General features: G+C 34.6%; 2 protein-coding genes across 2 annotated transcripts; both read right to left on the minus strand.

Annotated features, from left to right (window-relative positions):
* Positions 1 to 2026: 2026 nt before the first annotated feature.
* Positions 2027 to 9665, minus strand: LOC120343038 (glycosylated lysosomal membrane protein A-like). Its single transcript, XM_039412107.2, has 8 exons — positions 9528 to 9665; positions 8394 to 8486; positions 7478 to 7699; positions 6615 to 6740; positions 6155 to 6330; positions 5354 to 5516; positions 4946 to 5045; positions 2027 to 3654 (listed from the first exon to the last, which is right to left on the minus strand). The coding sequence occupies exons 1-8, from the start codon at positions 9630 to 9632 to the stop codon at positions 3317 to 3319; spliced, it is 1323 nt and encodes a 440-aa protein (XP_039268041.2). The 5' UTR covers positions 9633 to 9665; the 3' UTR covers positions 2027 to 3316.
* LOC120343037 (ras GTPase-activating protein-binding protein 1-like) lies at positions 9647 to 13514 on the minus strand. Its single transcript, XM_039412106.2, has one exon. It carries the CDS (start codon positions 13424 to 13426, stop codon positions 11972 to 11974), a length of 1455 nt encoding a protein of 484 aa, XP_039268040.2. The 5' UTR covers positions 13427 to 13514; the 3' UTR covers positions 9647 to 11971.
* Positions 13515 to 17318: the final 3804 nt, after the last annotated feature.

A 17318-nucleotide genomic window follows, 5' to 3' on the forward strand; every position in this document is an offset into this window, starting at 1 on the left:
ATTTTGTAAAGCCGTTGCCTATTCAAATTCAGAAATGAGGTGATTTTAATGGAATAAGATGAATAGATAAAGAACGGTCAATATTCAATGATAAGTTTATTCAAAAACTCATCTTAGTCTCTTCCTAAACGGAAACACGCGCGTCTTAGAGTGGACTTGGGTTGGACGGCGAAAAAAACGGTAGCCAAATCGCGCGCCATCCGTTGTAATTATTTCCCCAATATTCGGATTTGCTAACCCTAATGTGTAATCAGTAGGGCTGGCAATTTCCGGGAAAACACTTTAACCGTTAACCGGGTAAAATTAACTGGTTAACCGCAGCGTGACGTTTGACGTAATAATTTATAATTTTAGTTTATTACGTCACAGTGGTTACAAATCAATTTCGCGTGATCTTATCTTATATCTCAAAATTATTCACGAATCGAGATAGTTCCGTGATCGCTCTGCTGCAAGAGATATGCAGCGTTCTTCGGACATATATATGGAAGTATTTTAGTAAAACCCGATTCCATTATTAAATGTCCTTTATGAAATAAAATTTCAGTGCTCGATATGCAAATTTTACTTTGAGATATCATAAAGAAAGCAACAATTGCGCACATTGATAGACGATTTTGCAATAAAATCGTGAGCAATAAATTTTTACCGAAAACTGATTCTGAATTTATTATTGTCAAATTTTCATAATCAGCAATCTTGGCACTTTTTACAATTTTTTCACATTTATTCGGTCCTAACCAATACAGTTAGTTCTTTTGAAATAAACGCCACATGCCCCATATCGTAATCATTTTTGAAGAAATTGTACATTATAAGGATGCTTTGAACCTAAAATGTCGGTTAACGGTTAAAATAATTCGTAACCGTTAACCATCAAACATCGGTTAACAGGTTAACCATTCCCAGCTCTAGTAATCAGCATACGCCTAATGTGTGCTCCAACTGTAATGAGAAGGTCAGCAGCGTATTAAATGGGAAATGATTATAAGCATAGAATGTCGGATGAGACAATTCATTTTTTTTAGTCCTGAACTTGATGCATCACAATGTTCCCAATTTACAATATATATTTATCATGTAAAAATTTCACTTTCAGCGGGCTTTCGCCGATACTGCGACAACTCATTCGAACGACAGAGATTCGATGAAACCCAATGTTGAGACAAATGACATAGAGCAGTGGCTCTTCCACTTTTTTTTAGTTGGGACCCACTATTTATTACCACAGCTTATGGCAACCCATTTAACTTTTTATGACATAACACAAAACACAGCAACGGCTAATCATCGCAAAACTACCGTGTTTTCTCGAAAATTAGTTCTGGCCTGAAAATCAGACCTAATTTGAATGATTTTAGTTAAACCCTACCCTTAAAATAAATTTTAAATGCGTGGCAGAGGAAAGGTTCAATGACCTGAGGTAAAGTGAAGATCACACCACTATTCAAGATTGTGTGATGTCAATATCACAGTTATGATATTTGTCACTTGATTTTTGTATAGGAAACAAATAAAAACAATGGATGTCGGTTTTTATATACTGTTTATTAAAAAATCTCGTGATTTTCTACAATGTAATTTTATTTTTGATAAATGAACATAAAAGACCTCTTCCAAAAAAAAACCATAGTGTTATTCTTCAAAAGAAAATAAATCTAAATTCTGCAAAATTTCGGGAAAACACGGTAAGAAGTGCTGTACAGTGTACAAAAACTGATATGGGTAAAAAGCCACATGGTCATTCTTTGTGTAGCAAATTTTTGTTGCTTTGAGAAAATCGTAAAAAGGAAACTTTCACAGATTAGAATTTAAATTCAATTTAATTTCTTTTGTTTTTTTGAAGATTGACGTATTCAAGTCGCCATCCTAATAACCAGTATAATTAATCAAAGTTTTCTACATCTTCTCACGACCCACTAAGATTCCTTTTGCCACCCACTAGACTAGACCCATAGTTTGGGAACCGCTAGCATAGAGCAAAGCCGATGAATTGAGTCTCACATAAAAATAGAATCACATGTACTAATGTCAAAATAGTTTAATTTAATAAAATCGCTCACAGTATAATACAGCAATTGATATTAAAGATTCATTGGCAAGAGAAATGACAAAAAAGCATTCGGTTAGGCTTGACCACTCTCTACATTATATCATTTAAATATAGCAAGAGATGAAGCTCGATTTATCCCTTGCTAGGTTTAAAATGATGTATAATATTAACACTTCCAGAAAAAATGATCACAGTCCAATGAAAGATCACTTATGATTCACAATGATAAAAAAGTTGATCGAGACAGCAGATACAAAAATAAAAGCATGAGATGTAAACAATGTCCTTATGTTCTTTAAATTAAAACAGCAGTTTCAATATTGTTCATTCAAAAGGGAACGCATCAGTGTATAGAAACACTAAGCAATTTAATGAGCTGGGTATACTTGGTGTAAACTTTAAATGCCAATTACCAAAGCTCTAGAAAATGAAATTTGAATGTCATCAACTATATACCAAATAATATTACATACAAACTTTTTTGTTCTAATAAGGGAAAAATGGTTGGTAAACAAATCAGACAATTTCATTTACAAGGCAATGTAAAAAGCACTAGTAAATAATAATCAAGATAGATAAAAAGGGTGAAAAATCAAAAACATACAAAAAATACTCATCAAAATGCATAATAGTGCCAGCTTCATAAAAGATAATCACATTACACCAATTTGCTATATCATAAGACTGAAGTACATATTAAGAACGGTTTACAACCTAATACATTAGCACATTCCCAAACTTGATTGCGTGTTATTATCTAATATACCATCAATGGCTCATACTTGAAAGAAAATGTATACCGTATATACATATATATAAATATATAACCAAGCTTGATATTGAAGAATTCTCTACTAAGGGTACAATTTATGAAAATGCATCATATCATACTAAAAGAGGTCCTTCACTTACTCCAAAGCAAGAGTTCTCAATCGTGGGTAAATTTACCCCTCAGTAAATAAGACTATTTTTTTGGGTTAATACTGCAAGCAAGAAATTACAAACCCAAATGTGTTCCCACTTATTCTTATTCTTCTAAAATCTGTCATAAAGTATTATTGTGAAGATGTCAAACTCAACAAGTGAACTTGATGATTAATGATAATGCAGTCCTGGGAGCCATATTATGAATATGAATCCTTAGACAAAAAAATGATAAAATAACTATCCTCATTAACAATTCCTTTTAACAAGTTCAATAAATACATAACATATGAAACTTGTATTCGTTCAAGGCACAAATGAGACTATTATTCTAATAGATTAAGAAATGGGCTGGTAATCATAATTTGTAACCAATTGATATTTATATGAAAACCTATTCGATCTCTTTATTTTGACATAAGCCACATAAAGACCTCCAGCAATAATGACCAGTAGAGGGCAGCCAACACCAGCGAACAAAATACATATAACTAGCGTTGAAAATACATCAACAGGTGGTTTCCCAAAACCAATAGCAGAGGTCCAACTCAAGTACCGCGTACGTACATAAAAACCATCATCAGGTTCGCCAAAGAACACATCGGCAGATTGCACTAGCATGCTTTTGATTTGAGTTGAACCAAAGTAAGCTCTCAGTAATCGGTTATATATCACACCTGTAAAAATTACATTTATTGTAGTAATTGCTGAACTAGTTCTATTTCCTGAAAGCGAGCAATCCATTTGCAGAGAAATGTTTTTACCAATAGATTCGGCATTTTGAGGTTATGAATAAAACGCTGGGAAATCGTTAGAGTAGATATTTAGCAGGCTTTATTGAAAGAAAGATCAGATTAGACAGTCATAAATTTTCCTTCAAATATTGTGGATTCTCATTTTAAGTCCAGATATGTCAAATAAAAATTCACTTCACGCAGAATGTAATAAATTTAGGATGCAAACAGATGGAGAATTCACTTAAGCCTAATTTTCATCAGAGATAAACCAAACTATATGTGAATTTGCTTGTTGAAAGGATTATTGGATACAAATTGTGAAAACAATGTTAATAACCTAACATAGGACTTCTACATAATAACTTTCTTGTTTTATAAGGTTGGGACCGAAAACCAATTAATCATCATTAAACAGCAAATTTGATGCAACAAATATGCACCATTAATCCAATAACATATAGGAAATGCATAACTATTACTTTGAGAAAATTTATGAGTAATGTTTCCATAGGATCAAAAGCGTATAACAAAATGCAATGCAAATGCTTCAATACATATTTACTTTGCACAGATCTCTAGGGGTGCTAAATAATTATAAACTACCTGATTTGCATATACAAGTTCAATATTTATTTAGCAATATGTAAAAAATAATGATGTAATAGGTCGCGTGAGTGCAAAATCTGTGTGCACCTCGACAATCAATAAACAATCAATACTATTACTCAGTGTGATGGGAAAGATCAAATGTTCAGTTCATGGATCATGATACAAACCAAATGCTGATTCAAATTACATTAGGATAAACGACAGGGATATTGTCGCACACATAATGAAACATGGACTGGAAGAATCCACAGGTTAAGTTTCAGTAAGTAGTTATCAAATCAAAAATTAGGGTGCTCCAGAAGTATGTGTACCAATATGGAGGCAACTAATTTTTTTCATCTATTTTACATCAAGTTGTGTAAAGGGACGGAAGTCTGTGGGCAGGGGGTATATTAACTTGGCTAACACAGACAGTCCCTGAACTCGTAATAGAACTAAAATATGAAAAATCAGAATAAAACTATGGCCTAACCCTAACCTGGTACACATACTAGGGGAGTACCATTATTAGTGCATACCTGGGAGAAGAAAAACCACCAAATTCTACTTTGAATAATGTAAAATAACAGTAATTTTATAGTTTTCCATAAGTATTTAGGTATGTCTGTCTGCCACTACCTACCTTCATTATATTCTGATGATGAAGTGTTGACTTCTTGTAGTGAACCAGTCATTACGTCAGTGGAGTATTTCCTTTGGTGCTCCATTGTGGTGTAACTGACCTGAATAAAATTGTGAAAATATATCATAAAAATGAGTGTGTATAATCGCTGATTTAAGACAAACGGCAAGCATATAAAAAGTTGTCGATAAAAAGACAGCCGAAGCAGTTGGACATGAGATAAGACTAGTAGAGCTTCATGATATAATGCAAATAATCATGTACTATTTTTTTCTTATTATTTTATTACCTTACAGCACATTGAACCCATGATTTAATTTTGAAAATGGTCACAAGGTTGAAAATTTAATATGACAATGTTCTCTCCCAAATGAAAAAGAGCGGAATTTCCAATACAAATTTCAATACCGTTCTCCATTGTGTAAAAGTTTCAGTTTCTGCACCCGTTTGATTGAACCACTCAATTTTCTCGGTCGTAAAAATAGACGGACAATATTCATCGTCAATAGTCTTGATCTTCGATTTAGAAATGTTTCTATTCGAAGTAAGCACCAGCATCCTAACACCAAACCTGCAAAAATAAATGTACTCCTGTCATTGGCTAGGAAGTCAGAAAATGTATTTCTACCCTAACTATGATACTAAGCACATTGACAGCATGAGGATTTAAATTTAGATTTGAAAAAAAATTTTTTGTAGGGGGAAGGAGGTTCATAGTAAAATAAAAATAGTAAAATTGCACAACTCGTCTATGGTGCTTGCTCGTAAGAATAAACATGATTGCTAAATATAAAAATCAAGTTTAATGGGGCGCTTGACACTGTTTGGTCTCTTACTTTCTAGTATTTCAACTATACAAAAAAATTTCCAATTAATGAACACATCTATTATCATCCTCAGAACTCAAGGCTATGCAGCTGAATCATTGTTTCTAGAATAATTAAAGACCGCTTGTGAATAACAGTATTGACGGCCCGCACTGAAAACACTGGGAATCAATGACTCAGTTCCATAATTGTTCGCTCCGAAATTGAATTTCTATCAATTTCCCCCTATTAAGTGGAGAGTTCAGGTTTCGGTACTCCCTTAGTGTGTGTACCAGGTTAGGGTTAGGCCATAACATAAGTTTATTCCGATTTTACTCATTTTAGTTCTAATATGAGTTCGGGAACTGTCTGTGTTAACCAAGTGAATATATTGACAATGTACCTTGATCCATTTCCTCGGCTCATTAATGACTCAAGAATAACTTCCCATTCAGATGAGTTTGCGTTATGAGGTAACGATGGTAATATGTCAGATTGTCCATTTGACTTAAATGGAAAGAAATTGATAGACAAAGAACTGTTCATTGAAAAACTTTTTGGATATTTCAATGTTGTTCCCTGAAATAAATAACAGAATGTATGAAATATTTTAAAATTTTTTTAATTAATCTGAGGGAAAGTCCAATACAGTAATAATTATGAATTTTCAGAATAAAATTGACATTTTGACATCAGACAGTTAAACTGAAAACAGGCTAGCTTCTTACAAAATATATTGAAAATAGTAAATTATTCGGTAATCTTCAACTCTGAATCACAATTCAAAAACGTCATAAATGATGATTCAACAATCAACTTGCAAAACTGAGATAAACTGATTAAAGATGAACATACAAACATACTTTTAATGTTGCAGGCAATGACTCAGTGATGTTAACGTCCCACACCATGTCACTCAGCAAAATGGGTGTGAATTGCCAACTTGCATTAAAAACTGCTTCATCAGTAGAATCGTTGTATTCCAGCAACTAACATAAATAGAAAAATTAATAATTAGGAACATATATACATTATACACGTGCTTGAAACTATAGATTAGAATGGCATATTTCAATATCACTGAATAAATTCAGACAGCTGAAGCTTTTGAGTTTAGATTCCGAGATCACGACTCAGGTTCTATCCTTGATGTAGACCCCTGAAACACTGTTTAATTTGTAATGTAGACTTTTTATTGGGACTTGTTTTCAGTTGGATATATTTCATGATTGTAATTGTGCGGACTTCAAAAAAGAGAAATTTGTGGTACTCTCGTAGTATGTATGTGTACCAGGATTAGGCATATTTTATTCTGATATTCCTTATTTCAGTTCTATTACGAGTCGGGGACTGTTGGCCAAGTGAATATACCCCCTGCCCATAGGTTTCAGTCCATTTACACAACTTGATGTGAAGTAGACTAGGCAGACAAAATTAGTTATCTCCATATTGGTACACACACTTCTGGAGCACCAAATTTGTTTTGTATAATTTACATTACTGGTATAAGCAGCATTTGAATAATCATTCACCTATTGCAGAGATCGCACTACAGATGTGGAAACCTCATAACAAGCCGTCAGACTGTGGTATTAAACTTGGCTTAATTTTAGCTGAACATGACTTTTGATGGAACATGTCACATGACACTGAGCAGAGCAAGTAATTAATATTCAGTTAGACTTCTCCATCCTCCTGAATTTTGTTTTCAATAAAAAATATCTACCCTATCAAAAATGATGACATTTTCTACATCAACATCAACTTCTTCTGTGAGATTCTCGGATACAAGTTTGACAGATCCAAATGTATCTTCTAAATTTGGGAGCAGAAATTTTGTCCAGTTAACACTCAGTATTGCACTTTCGTCATTTGATCGTAGTAGGAGAATTGAGGGAGGCGATGGACCAACAGTTGATAAAATGTAATGTAGACTGTCATTCTCGCCCTGTTCGGAACAAAAAATGAGCATATTGGATAGGATAAGATTTACATATTTATCTTGGGGGTGAGGAAAGTCGATAAGACAGCCTAATCATATGGCGAACCATAACCCCTCGTCCGGTGACCAGTCAATGTTGGGTATGGGATTAGTTAGCCAGGTATATGTTTTCGGAAGAATGGACTTGATGGTGTGGGAAAGCTGTAACTGACCAGTGGTTACGTGGACCATCCTACGGCGAGCAATCCTCTCACACATAACAATCTCTGGATGGGTTTCAAACCTGCAAACCCTTGCAGGATAATCAGAGGTGTAGCCGCGAGTGTATTCCTAACGCTTAGCACGATGCGCCACACCGCCTGGCTGAAAAGGATTGGCTGAAAGTTATAATTGACAATGAATGTACAACATATAAAACATTTACTGACTAATTTATTATAAAATAAGTTTAGTTTAATGCCTACATTATCTTGTTAAGTCCAAAGTCAAGAATATTTCCTTTGACTAAAAATATGCTAGGCCTGCTAGTAACAAATCACCACTGCCACTAAAGCAAAGTACCATCGAGACAATTTTGATGCTTTTAATTCAGGAGAAATATTTATTGCAGAATATTTCGAAATACATTTACAGAAGTCAAAATTATACAAAAAATTGTATTGAGCAACCAACTCTATCAGAGATCACCAACTTATCATACCTGTGCTCTTGCATATATCAAATTGACCGTGGAATCTGTTGTTGTAGAATTGCACTCAATTATATTGCACCCAGGATTGTAAAACAGTTCAACCTGAACAAAATAAAGAAAACAGCATTTTTATAGTCCAATAAAATGATCCATAAATTAAAAAAATATTGACAAATATAAAAATACCAATAGCTGGGGAATAAATATTTTATAGTCAATCTCCAATTTTTTGCGTTTCTGAGAACATAGGTCACTTTCTTTGTAACTACTTAAACAAGTGGGTGCAGTGATTGAGGTATCGACTTCACCACCCCATCAAGGTTGTAATGAATTGGGTAAGCGATGCCAGATTTCTGTCCTTCCAAACTATAGCAGCTTGCTAGCTAGCTGTGGCTGCTTGTAAAGAGCTCGAAAACCATAGTATCAAGCAGAGCTTGAAACCAAAGTATCAAGCAGAGCTTGAAACCAAAGTATCAAGCTGAGCTTGAAACCAAAGTATCAAGCTGAGCTTGAAACCAAAGTATCAAGCAGAGCTTGAAACCAAAGCATCAAGCTCGAAAGTATTGCCAAAACCGAATACCCTACTACTCTAATTATATTCTGAAATACTATTTTCTAATATGGAATATACATATTTGAGGAGCAGTCTACATGCTCAACAGAGAACAAACAAAACCCAATGCCCCATATTCTTTATTAATAAGTAAGAATTTGAAACGCGAGAAAATTACCACAAATATACGTATATCAATGACCTGCAAATTGTTCGGAAAAAGAAAGAAGGCGATTCCCACCATACTCTGATCATCATTTAATTAAATTGGTACTTCTCATAACTACAGTTCTAAACTATTCAGCCATTTTGAAAAGCACTGAACATAATCAATTTAATTAATTAACTCATTCATGATCTACAAATAGCATGTTATAATACTTTTACAGAATATACATATTATATGCATTGCTGTAATATTTTTGAGAAATAGGTTACAAAACGAGATAGGAACAACATAAATGACACAAATAGTGAGGAAATTGTTTCTTGAATCATTGTTGCATACAGGAAAGTGGACAAAAATGGGTCGCAACACATTTAAAACTCCCAAAGAAGGTTAGGAACCAAAAAGTTGAAAAGTTTCTCACCTTTCTTTTAAAATCAGCCTTCTTTGCTAGAATTCCATCTTCAGATAAAATTGTCAATACAAATATTAAAATACTAAAAGCATTTGTGCTGTTAAACAGCACCATATTGAAATTGAAAACTGCAAAAAAAGATGAAATTTTTATTTCAAATCATTTTCAAAATATTACCATACCATAGGTTACCGGTTTCGAAAAACAAGATGCATACACAATCACTGAAGGCAACTATGAATTTCATTATCGAATCATGCTTTGTCGAACTTGACCAGTATTACAGTTTTTTCCAATAAACAAGGTTAACAAGCGAGTGCCCTAGGCTTTAGAATGATCCAAGCTTCAAATCTATTCAAAGCTATTTTTTTAAGTTTAGATGTCTGAATCTACTGCATTTTTCGAACATTTTTTTGACAAAAAATCATGAAATATCGTCACTTATAGAGAGAATTCTTTTTTTTAATTGAAAGACTAGTATTGCAAAACAGCAACACATTTAGATATGTCCTATCTGCTTACAAAAAGTTTATCATTGATAAATTGACATTTTTATTTGTGGTATATGAACTGAAGTTTCAAACACTATTACTAGTTCATTAGCAAATAGCTAAATTGAAATATACAGTAAATTGAAATCGAAATTTTGAAATTCATAGTTGCGGGAAAACAGCAAGCATTGATATAAAGTAAAAACTCATTTAATACCAGAGCATTACAGCACTATGCATGGCAAGTGAAAAATCAAGGATAAATTTCAAAAAAAAAATTGGTAGGATAACTTAACTTGCCAAGCATAATGTAATAATAACTCCACAGGTTTATAGCTTGAACATTGTATATAAAACGAGTCAATGGAGAAAGCTGTTCACCTTATTACATAATCCAGTTATGAAATCGTTATCAAAACAACATACTCCAGAAAAAGACTGAAAATTTGGTGTTACACTTTATCTAAGACCCGTAATCGGCAATATTGAAATAATCAACAGTTTCATCAAAGTGGGACAAAATACCTGGGAATGACTGACTTCATGTAAACATTAAGTTTTGCATTTAAGCTGATATAAATATACAGTTACTAGTCGAGTAACTAAGAAAATCTTACACGGAACATTAAAATCACATAACACCTCACATGTTTATAACGCTCGAGCATCGTGCCGGCGAAGACATCAATCAGTGTAACTTAGGTACAAATCGATTACACTTTTTGGAGAAGAAAACAAAGCCAAACAACACTCGAGTGCAAATTATTGTAGGAAAAAAATTTAATCGCTATCAACGACACCGTACAAAAATGGATAAAAAGCACACATAGGCCGCTCGAAGACAGAGAAAGTGAGAGAGAAATCGTTACTGTACTCCCGAGTAACACAGTGGGCCGGTAATATTAGTTATTGTCGGCAGATCAGTTGAAAATGAATAAGAATTAATGATAAAAATGCGAAAAGCGCACATTGTAAGACCTTGCGTAGTCAGAAAAATTCCTAACTCTAATTCAATAACAATAAGAAAATACCGTAAGTCAAATTATGAACCATTGGGCTAAGTAATTCTGACAATGCTCAAGCATCAAAGCATGTATGACAGTTATAATCAAATATTTATATCCTAAGAAAACTTTGGGAAAAAACACCTTTATTTCACTTACCAATTCATATGCAGACTTGGTATGGTTATACAATGAATTGTTTTAACAAAATTTATGTATTCCAAGTTCTTATACAGTTTTCGCTGAAACGTACTTTAAATAAGGCAAAAACAGAATTCATGTAATGATTTCAGGTCAATTGTATCGAATATTTGAACTAGGAAAAATGCAGAGAAAAATCAAAATCGAAAAACAGCATGTCATTTAGACAGAAACATTTCTAACTTTGCCGAAATTAGAAAACCAAAATCTATCACAATAAACAAGCCAATGAAATGAATTATCTGCATTAATTACAAAGTAATATTAGAGAACACGATACATGAACGGCGTCGATTTGTATATGAATTAAAGTCAAATGGACATCAAACATTTTATACAGATATCGAAGGACACTGAAAACAAATGAAACTGAAAGACAGGAAGGAAAGAAAATGCCAAGAGTCGCCCAGTCGGTATTCAAATCGCAAGAGTGTAGATAAGTAATCTACAAATCAAAATATTGGGTCTGACAACTGATTGCACTTTTGGCATTCCCTTGCCGGAACTCATAATAGTTATCACGGGGAAATTAGGTAGAAAAGATTGCTAGACGCTTGATACAATGTCTCGCTTGAAAGAGGTGCTGAATTTACAGTCTGAACAATAATAATAAATACACCAGAACAGATGGTATTAGCACAATTTCAACTGGTGGCAAAAAGGAAATAGTGATAAAGTCCAAGTATTTTAAACAGCTATCCTTTATAAGAAAACTGTGACTGAATTGTATACATTTTAGTAAATAGCTAGCAAATGATCACCGTCGACCAGGGAAATTATTAGGACGTTGACCTTCCCTTGACCCACCCCAGTCTCTTCGTGGTGGACCACGTTGTTGTAAACGACCACCGCGGTTATTATCTCGACCAGATTCCCACCGACCTGGACCGGGTCTTCGTCCACCATCGCGTGACATCGCTCTCTGCTTCTTTTCTTCGATGTTAATTCTCTTATTATTCTTGAATGTAGTCGGCATCAAACGTAGAACTTCCTCCACAGCTTTGTGATCTTCAAAGATTATGAAACCAAAGCTTGGATTGCTCGTATTCGAATGATTAATTCGAATTTCAACAATTTCACCATATTCAGAAAAGTGTTCACGCAGATCGGATTCCGTAATTTCCAGAGGAAGATTTCCAACAAAGATTTGCTGGTTATCGGGATAACGACTTTGACGTCGTCCGCCCGGATCTCCCATGCCTTCACCCGAACCATCTCGCTGTGAAGTCACCGGAGGTCTAGAACTACGAACTTGTTGCTTTTGCTGATCCATGGACGGGCCATCATTCGATTGGTTAACTTTAACAACGGTGCCTTGCTGAATGTTGTGCTGTGCTGGTGTATTTTTCGATGCCAGAGCAGCCCAAGAGTACGGTTGAACAGGTTCAGGTTCCTTATGTGGTACAGAATTCATGTTGTCTGTTGGTTCTGGTATATCTTTTTCTGCAGTTTCTTCCAATTGAGGTTCTTCATTCTCATTTGAGATGGGATAGACTGGAGATTCGTTACGAGGTTCAATGTCGACAGGTTCAGTATCTTGAGCGTGGTCAGATTCGGTTTCAGATTCAGGATGATTTGGGGGAGAAATTGCCAAAGCAGGAGAATCTTGATCATCAGAAGTGACAGGTTGAGAATCCAAACGAGGTTCCAGATCATTATTGATAATTTGAGCAGCCTGATTTTGAGAGCCAATATGGTTGTCAAATTGTGTTGGTTGGGGTGGTGGTTGTTGTACATTTACCTCCTCATCCAACTCTTGCTCTTCCTCAAGATGTTCCTGACGTCCTTCATCTTGATACACCTCATCTTCATAACGAAATATATCATTATGAACATAAAACTTGTATGGGTTATCCCCCTGGGGTGCCAAAACAAAGGTCTGCATAAACCTACGCAGAGGCTTGCGATTGTTGGAAAGCTCACCAATCACTTGTACCACAACCCCGTTGCTGATGGTAGCATGAGCGTCGACTTGGTATACTTTAGTATGGCATTCCTTGAATTGCAATGAAGTGATCTTCTTATGAATTGCCATCTGTCCAACAACCTCTTCTTCTGGCTCTCCATTGCAATACCGGCTTCCATGCACATAAGACGAATTCACTCCATAGAACCTGTGTAGTATTTCTGGTGCCTTGTTCAGAAGGGAATAATATTGGCGCACAAATTCCCTCCCTACCTGGAAAGGACTTGGATGATCCATTCTTACCATTTCTTGATGAAAGTTTCAGAGTTTGAAGCAAAATTAGTGTATGTGCACCAAATTTTTTTTGTTTTGTTCCTATTTTCAAATTAAAAAGAAAATAGATTAGGGTATGACTTCAGTCTTCAATATAAATTACAAACATTAAATGTTGTTGCCTAAATATGGATAAAGTGAAATCAGCAGGTAAAAATATCTAACACATTGATTTGATTGCATCTCAAGATTTTTCAAATTTTAAATGATCATTTAACTGGTGACCAGTAACTTTTGATTTCCACACATAGCTTTGTTTGCTAAGGTTCAGTTGAGAGTTATAAATAAAAATTTAATGAAATATAGGAATTATTGAATCAAGAAAACAAATGCAAAAACCTTCATCGAATTTAGTAAAATAGGAACACTGTACATAAGTAAGTGCACTTATTAACTACGTTTCGGTTCCTTATAATCGAGCTGAATATCTGATCAAATTTGTATTCTATTTGACAAATGATAACTAGTGCAAAATTTCATTTTGTGCAATGCAATGGCAGAGTTAAAGCCAAATTAAAAATAAAGGTATCGCAAAAAAGTTGTTAGAAGTGCATTTTATAAATTCGAGTTTTGGTTTAAATTCGCTTCATGAAAATTTAAAGGTAGGTCTCATATCGCTACACATTATGCAAATTGGCATTATGTAAATTGGAACATATTTGAAATCTAATTAATATTCAAGCGTTCATGAAAATATTAGTATTCTGAATTTACAGTTTTTTTCAATCCATGCATCTTCATTTGGAATAAAAATTATGTAAAGAGCGCTAACAGACTACAGGACTAAGTCAGTAAGTCTCAGGTTTGGGGGAAATAAAAATAGAGTTTGTATACAAAACCATCCGATCAATGCTCTATATAAAATGATTTTACTAAGTTCAGAAACATTTATGAAAAGCCATATTTTGAATGTCATTAGCTTACAAAATACAATCGGTACCATAGGGTGGTGTAGCCAGTCTGCGGACGATTTCATTCAAACCGCTATAAAACAAAAACCAATATTTCTAACCCGTTAATTTTTTCACCGTAGGTGCATTGGCATTTATTCTACACGCTGAACTTCGAATTAACTTTCTACGACCAGGGGTTAAGGCTATACAAACCACCAAAGTACGACACTCTGAAGACGTATTTGCGACCGAACGACCAGTGTGCGACCACGGATTTCAAGCCTTGAACATCGTTTCTGATGCGTCGAGACTAGGGCATACGCAGCCATGCGTGAAAAAATGGGCTTCTAATTGCATTTCTGACCGTCATATATTTTAAGAACACGGGTATTTCGAACAAAATTCTTCAAATTATAAACAAAGCACCGCATCACAGCAATCAAACAGACAAAAACACCGTGGTCGCAAATTAGTTGACAAAGATATTATTGACGTATTGGAAATGCGCACCCCCCTACTCCCCCTCCTTTGAAGGTAGAAACGCGAAACTTTAAAGATGGTTAAAAGAAACACAACTCTACCCACCTGCCAAGTTTCATCTCTTTATCTCTTAAATTTGTATGGATTTTCAACCTTTTTTGAAGGAACAATGGGTAGTTGGCGACATGGTAAAATGGTCCGTTTTTTTTCTTCGGTCAGGTTTTCGGTCGTAACTTTTTTATTTGTGGCCGCATTTTAGTGTAATTTCGTAGAGCTACGAGGGATAAGTGGACGATAACGCGTGAAAAATATTGGCGCGGTTCGTTAATTTTTTCGGCATTAATTTAATCGATGAAGTTGATGGTCGCAGATAGGTCATGGCCGCAAAGTGGGTAAGCCACCCTACAGGTACTGCGTTTTTGTTCTCATTAATACCTGAATACACTAAAATGATATTAAATAGATGAAAATTATGCAGACATATAGCCTAACTGTGGCATTTCATTTATTTTTAGGCTCTATGATTCAACTACAGAATTAGCAACCTTGAAAATGCTGAATTGCATGCATGTTCCTTCAGTCAGCCCTTGTAAAACAAATGACCTAATCTTGTACTATGTTTGAACTTTCAGACAAGTTTGACAAATCTAATAACGCTCACACAGCTAGTACAGCTGTCAAACAGCTTTTAACTAAATCTGTAAATGGCTAATCCAGTTACACAATAAAATGTGAGAATTTCTGGAATACGGCAAATAAAATACGCACATTCAGTATGTGTTATTTTATTTGCTTCGGCATTATAATTTTAAAAACCCTTGGTTTGATAAGTCGTGCTTCCGATGGAATATTCTAGAATTGGAAACAGGGCCAACTGAAATCTGGAAAAAAGCGAAGAGAACTTGCGAATGACAAAATGAAGTAGACTGGAAACGTTTCAAATATGACATCTTGTTGTCCGGTAACTTCAGGCGAAACTATTGGATCAACGGTGAGAAATTTCTTTAGTTAAACAATTATTTCGTACCTAAACCTTTTAACCTAATTTTCCCTTTACCAAAACGCTATGAACACGCCAAATGCGCGCCGCTTTTCGCGCAGCTGGCTATAGCACGCGCCACGGGCGATAGAGCGGCGAGGCGAATCGATGAAGAAAGAAACGGGCGAGACGCTCTAGCGCCCCCATTTCGCGAAAAGCCGTTTAATAATGCTCTAAACACCGGACGAAAAGACCGAAAAGATGCCAACAATTTTAATCTGTTAAAGCGTAAATATATGGTTAAAGCGTAAATATGCTAAAGTGCACGCGTGATTTGTTGTTGAACCATTAACTATGGTGAAACAGAAATAATATTTATGGAAACTGGTTCATGGTACTTTCCATATAATTTGAAAAGTATACTCTCATAATATCTCAGTGTAATAATATATACAAGTTGGCACAAAATATTTTTTTGAATTTTTTCAACACATGTAATATTTATATTGTTGTTCTGTAACAGAACAAAACTTTTGTTTTTGTTCTGAGAATATTTTTGCAATTTGCCCCGTATTAATATTTATTTACGGCTATGTGCATATTTCTAAAATATCATTAATTCAAATTATTTATGTAGTTGCTTGTTAAAAAATAATAGTCCGGCCTTGTTTAATATTGTCACCTAGGCTATGTATCTTATCATTACATACACACATGCATACACTGTGGCGGATGTTTACACAATCAAACGGGCGCCTGATAATCAGATTAAAAAGGTGTCATAGAAATATGTTAAATTAACGTTTCCCTACCAGGGAGGAGTCCATTCCCAGTGGAGGGGGGATTTTGAAGTTCTGGGTGAGAAAATATCATTTTGTACTCGGTGTATCTTCCAATTCTTTTTAGTTATTCAGCATTATTGTAATAAGTATTTATGGATATATTGGAAACTATCCAAAATGTGCAAAAGCCACTGGACGAGTTATGTGTAGCCCTAGTTACGGACTCATTAGAGATTAAACAAAAACGGAAACGAGAGTTTTTATGCTTATTGAGAGAGGAATGATGAGTTACACAGCACGCAAAAGGTTGTATTTATCGAGAAAGATTGGAAATAACTGCCTTAAATACTTATTAATCATTTAATACCTTCTCTTACCGCAATAAGTAATTTCTACAAGAAATAGGTGAAAAATACCGGTATTTGAAAAACTTCAGGTTGCTTTTCCACCATTTCTATCTATTTTAATATATTCGATTATTTTGTTCTGTATGTATCTATTTGGTTGCTTTCTCTGCTAAACATCAGAGGTGTAGATTAGTGGTGATTGAGTGATGATACTTCAGCATAGCACATCGGGTGGCGCTTTATCGCGAATGTATTAATTGTAAATAAAACCGACCCACGAAAAAGGATGCTGTTTCTGATTGAATATCGCTTATTGTTTGCTATGCTAATTTAGGAAACAAAACAATGATAACAAAAATTTCAAATTTTTAAAGATAACAAACA

The sequence above is a fragment of the Styela clava genome, chromosome 3, assembly GCF_964204865.1.
Source record: "Styela clava chromosome 3, kaStyClav1.hap1.2, whole genome shotgun sequence".
NCBI classification, from domain to species: domain Eukaryota; kingdom Metazoa; phylum Chordata; class Ascidiacea; order Stolidobranchia; family Styelidae; genus Styela; species Styela clava.

Bases quoted from the DNA above. Each gene is read 5' to 3' on its own strand.
- LOC120343038 (XM_039412107.2), bottom strand. From the start codon at position 9,632: ATGGTGCTGTTTAACAGCACAAATGCTTTTAGTATTTTAATATTTGTA. The intron at 7,700-8,393 runs GTATGATAAGTT...TGTTCCGAACAG, and splicing joins TGATATATGCAAGAGCACAG to GGCGAGAATGACAGTCTACA. The intron at 3,655-4,945 runs GTAGGTAGTGGC...TAATTTTTACAG, and splicing joins ATCATCAGAATATAATGAAG to GTGTGATATATAACCGATTA.
- LOC120343037 (XM_039412106.2), bottom strand. From the start codon at position 13,426: ATGGTAAGAATGGATCATCCAAGTCCTTTCCAGGTAGGGAGGGAATTT.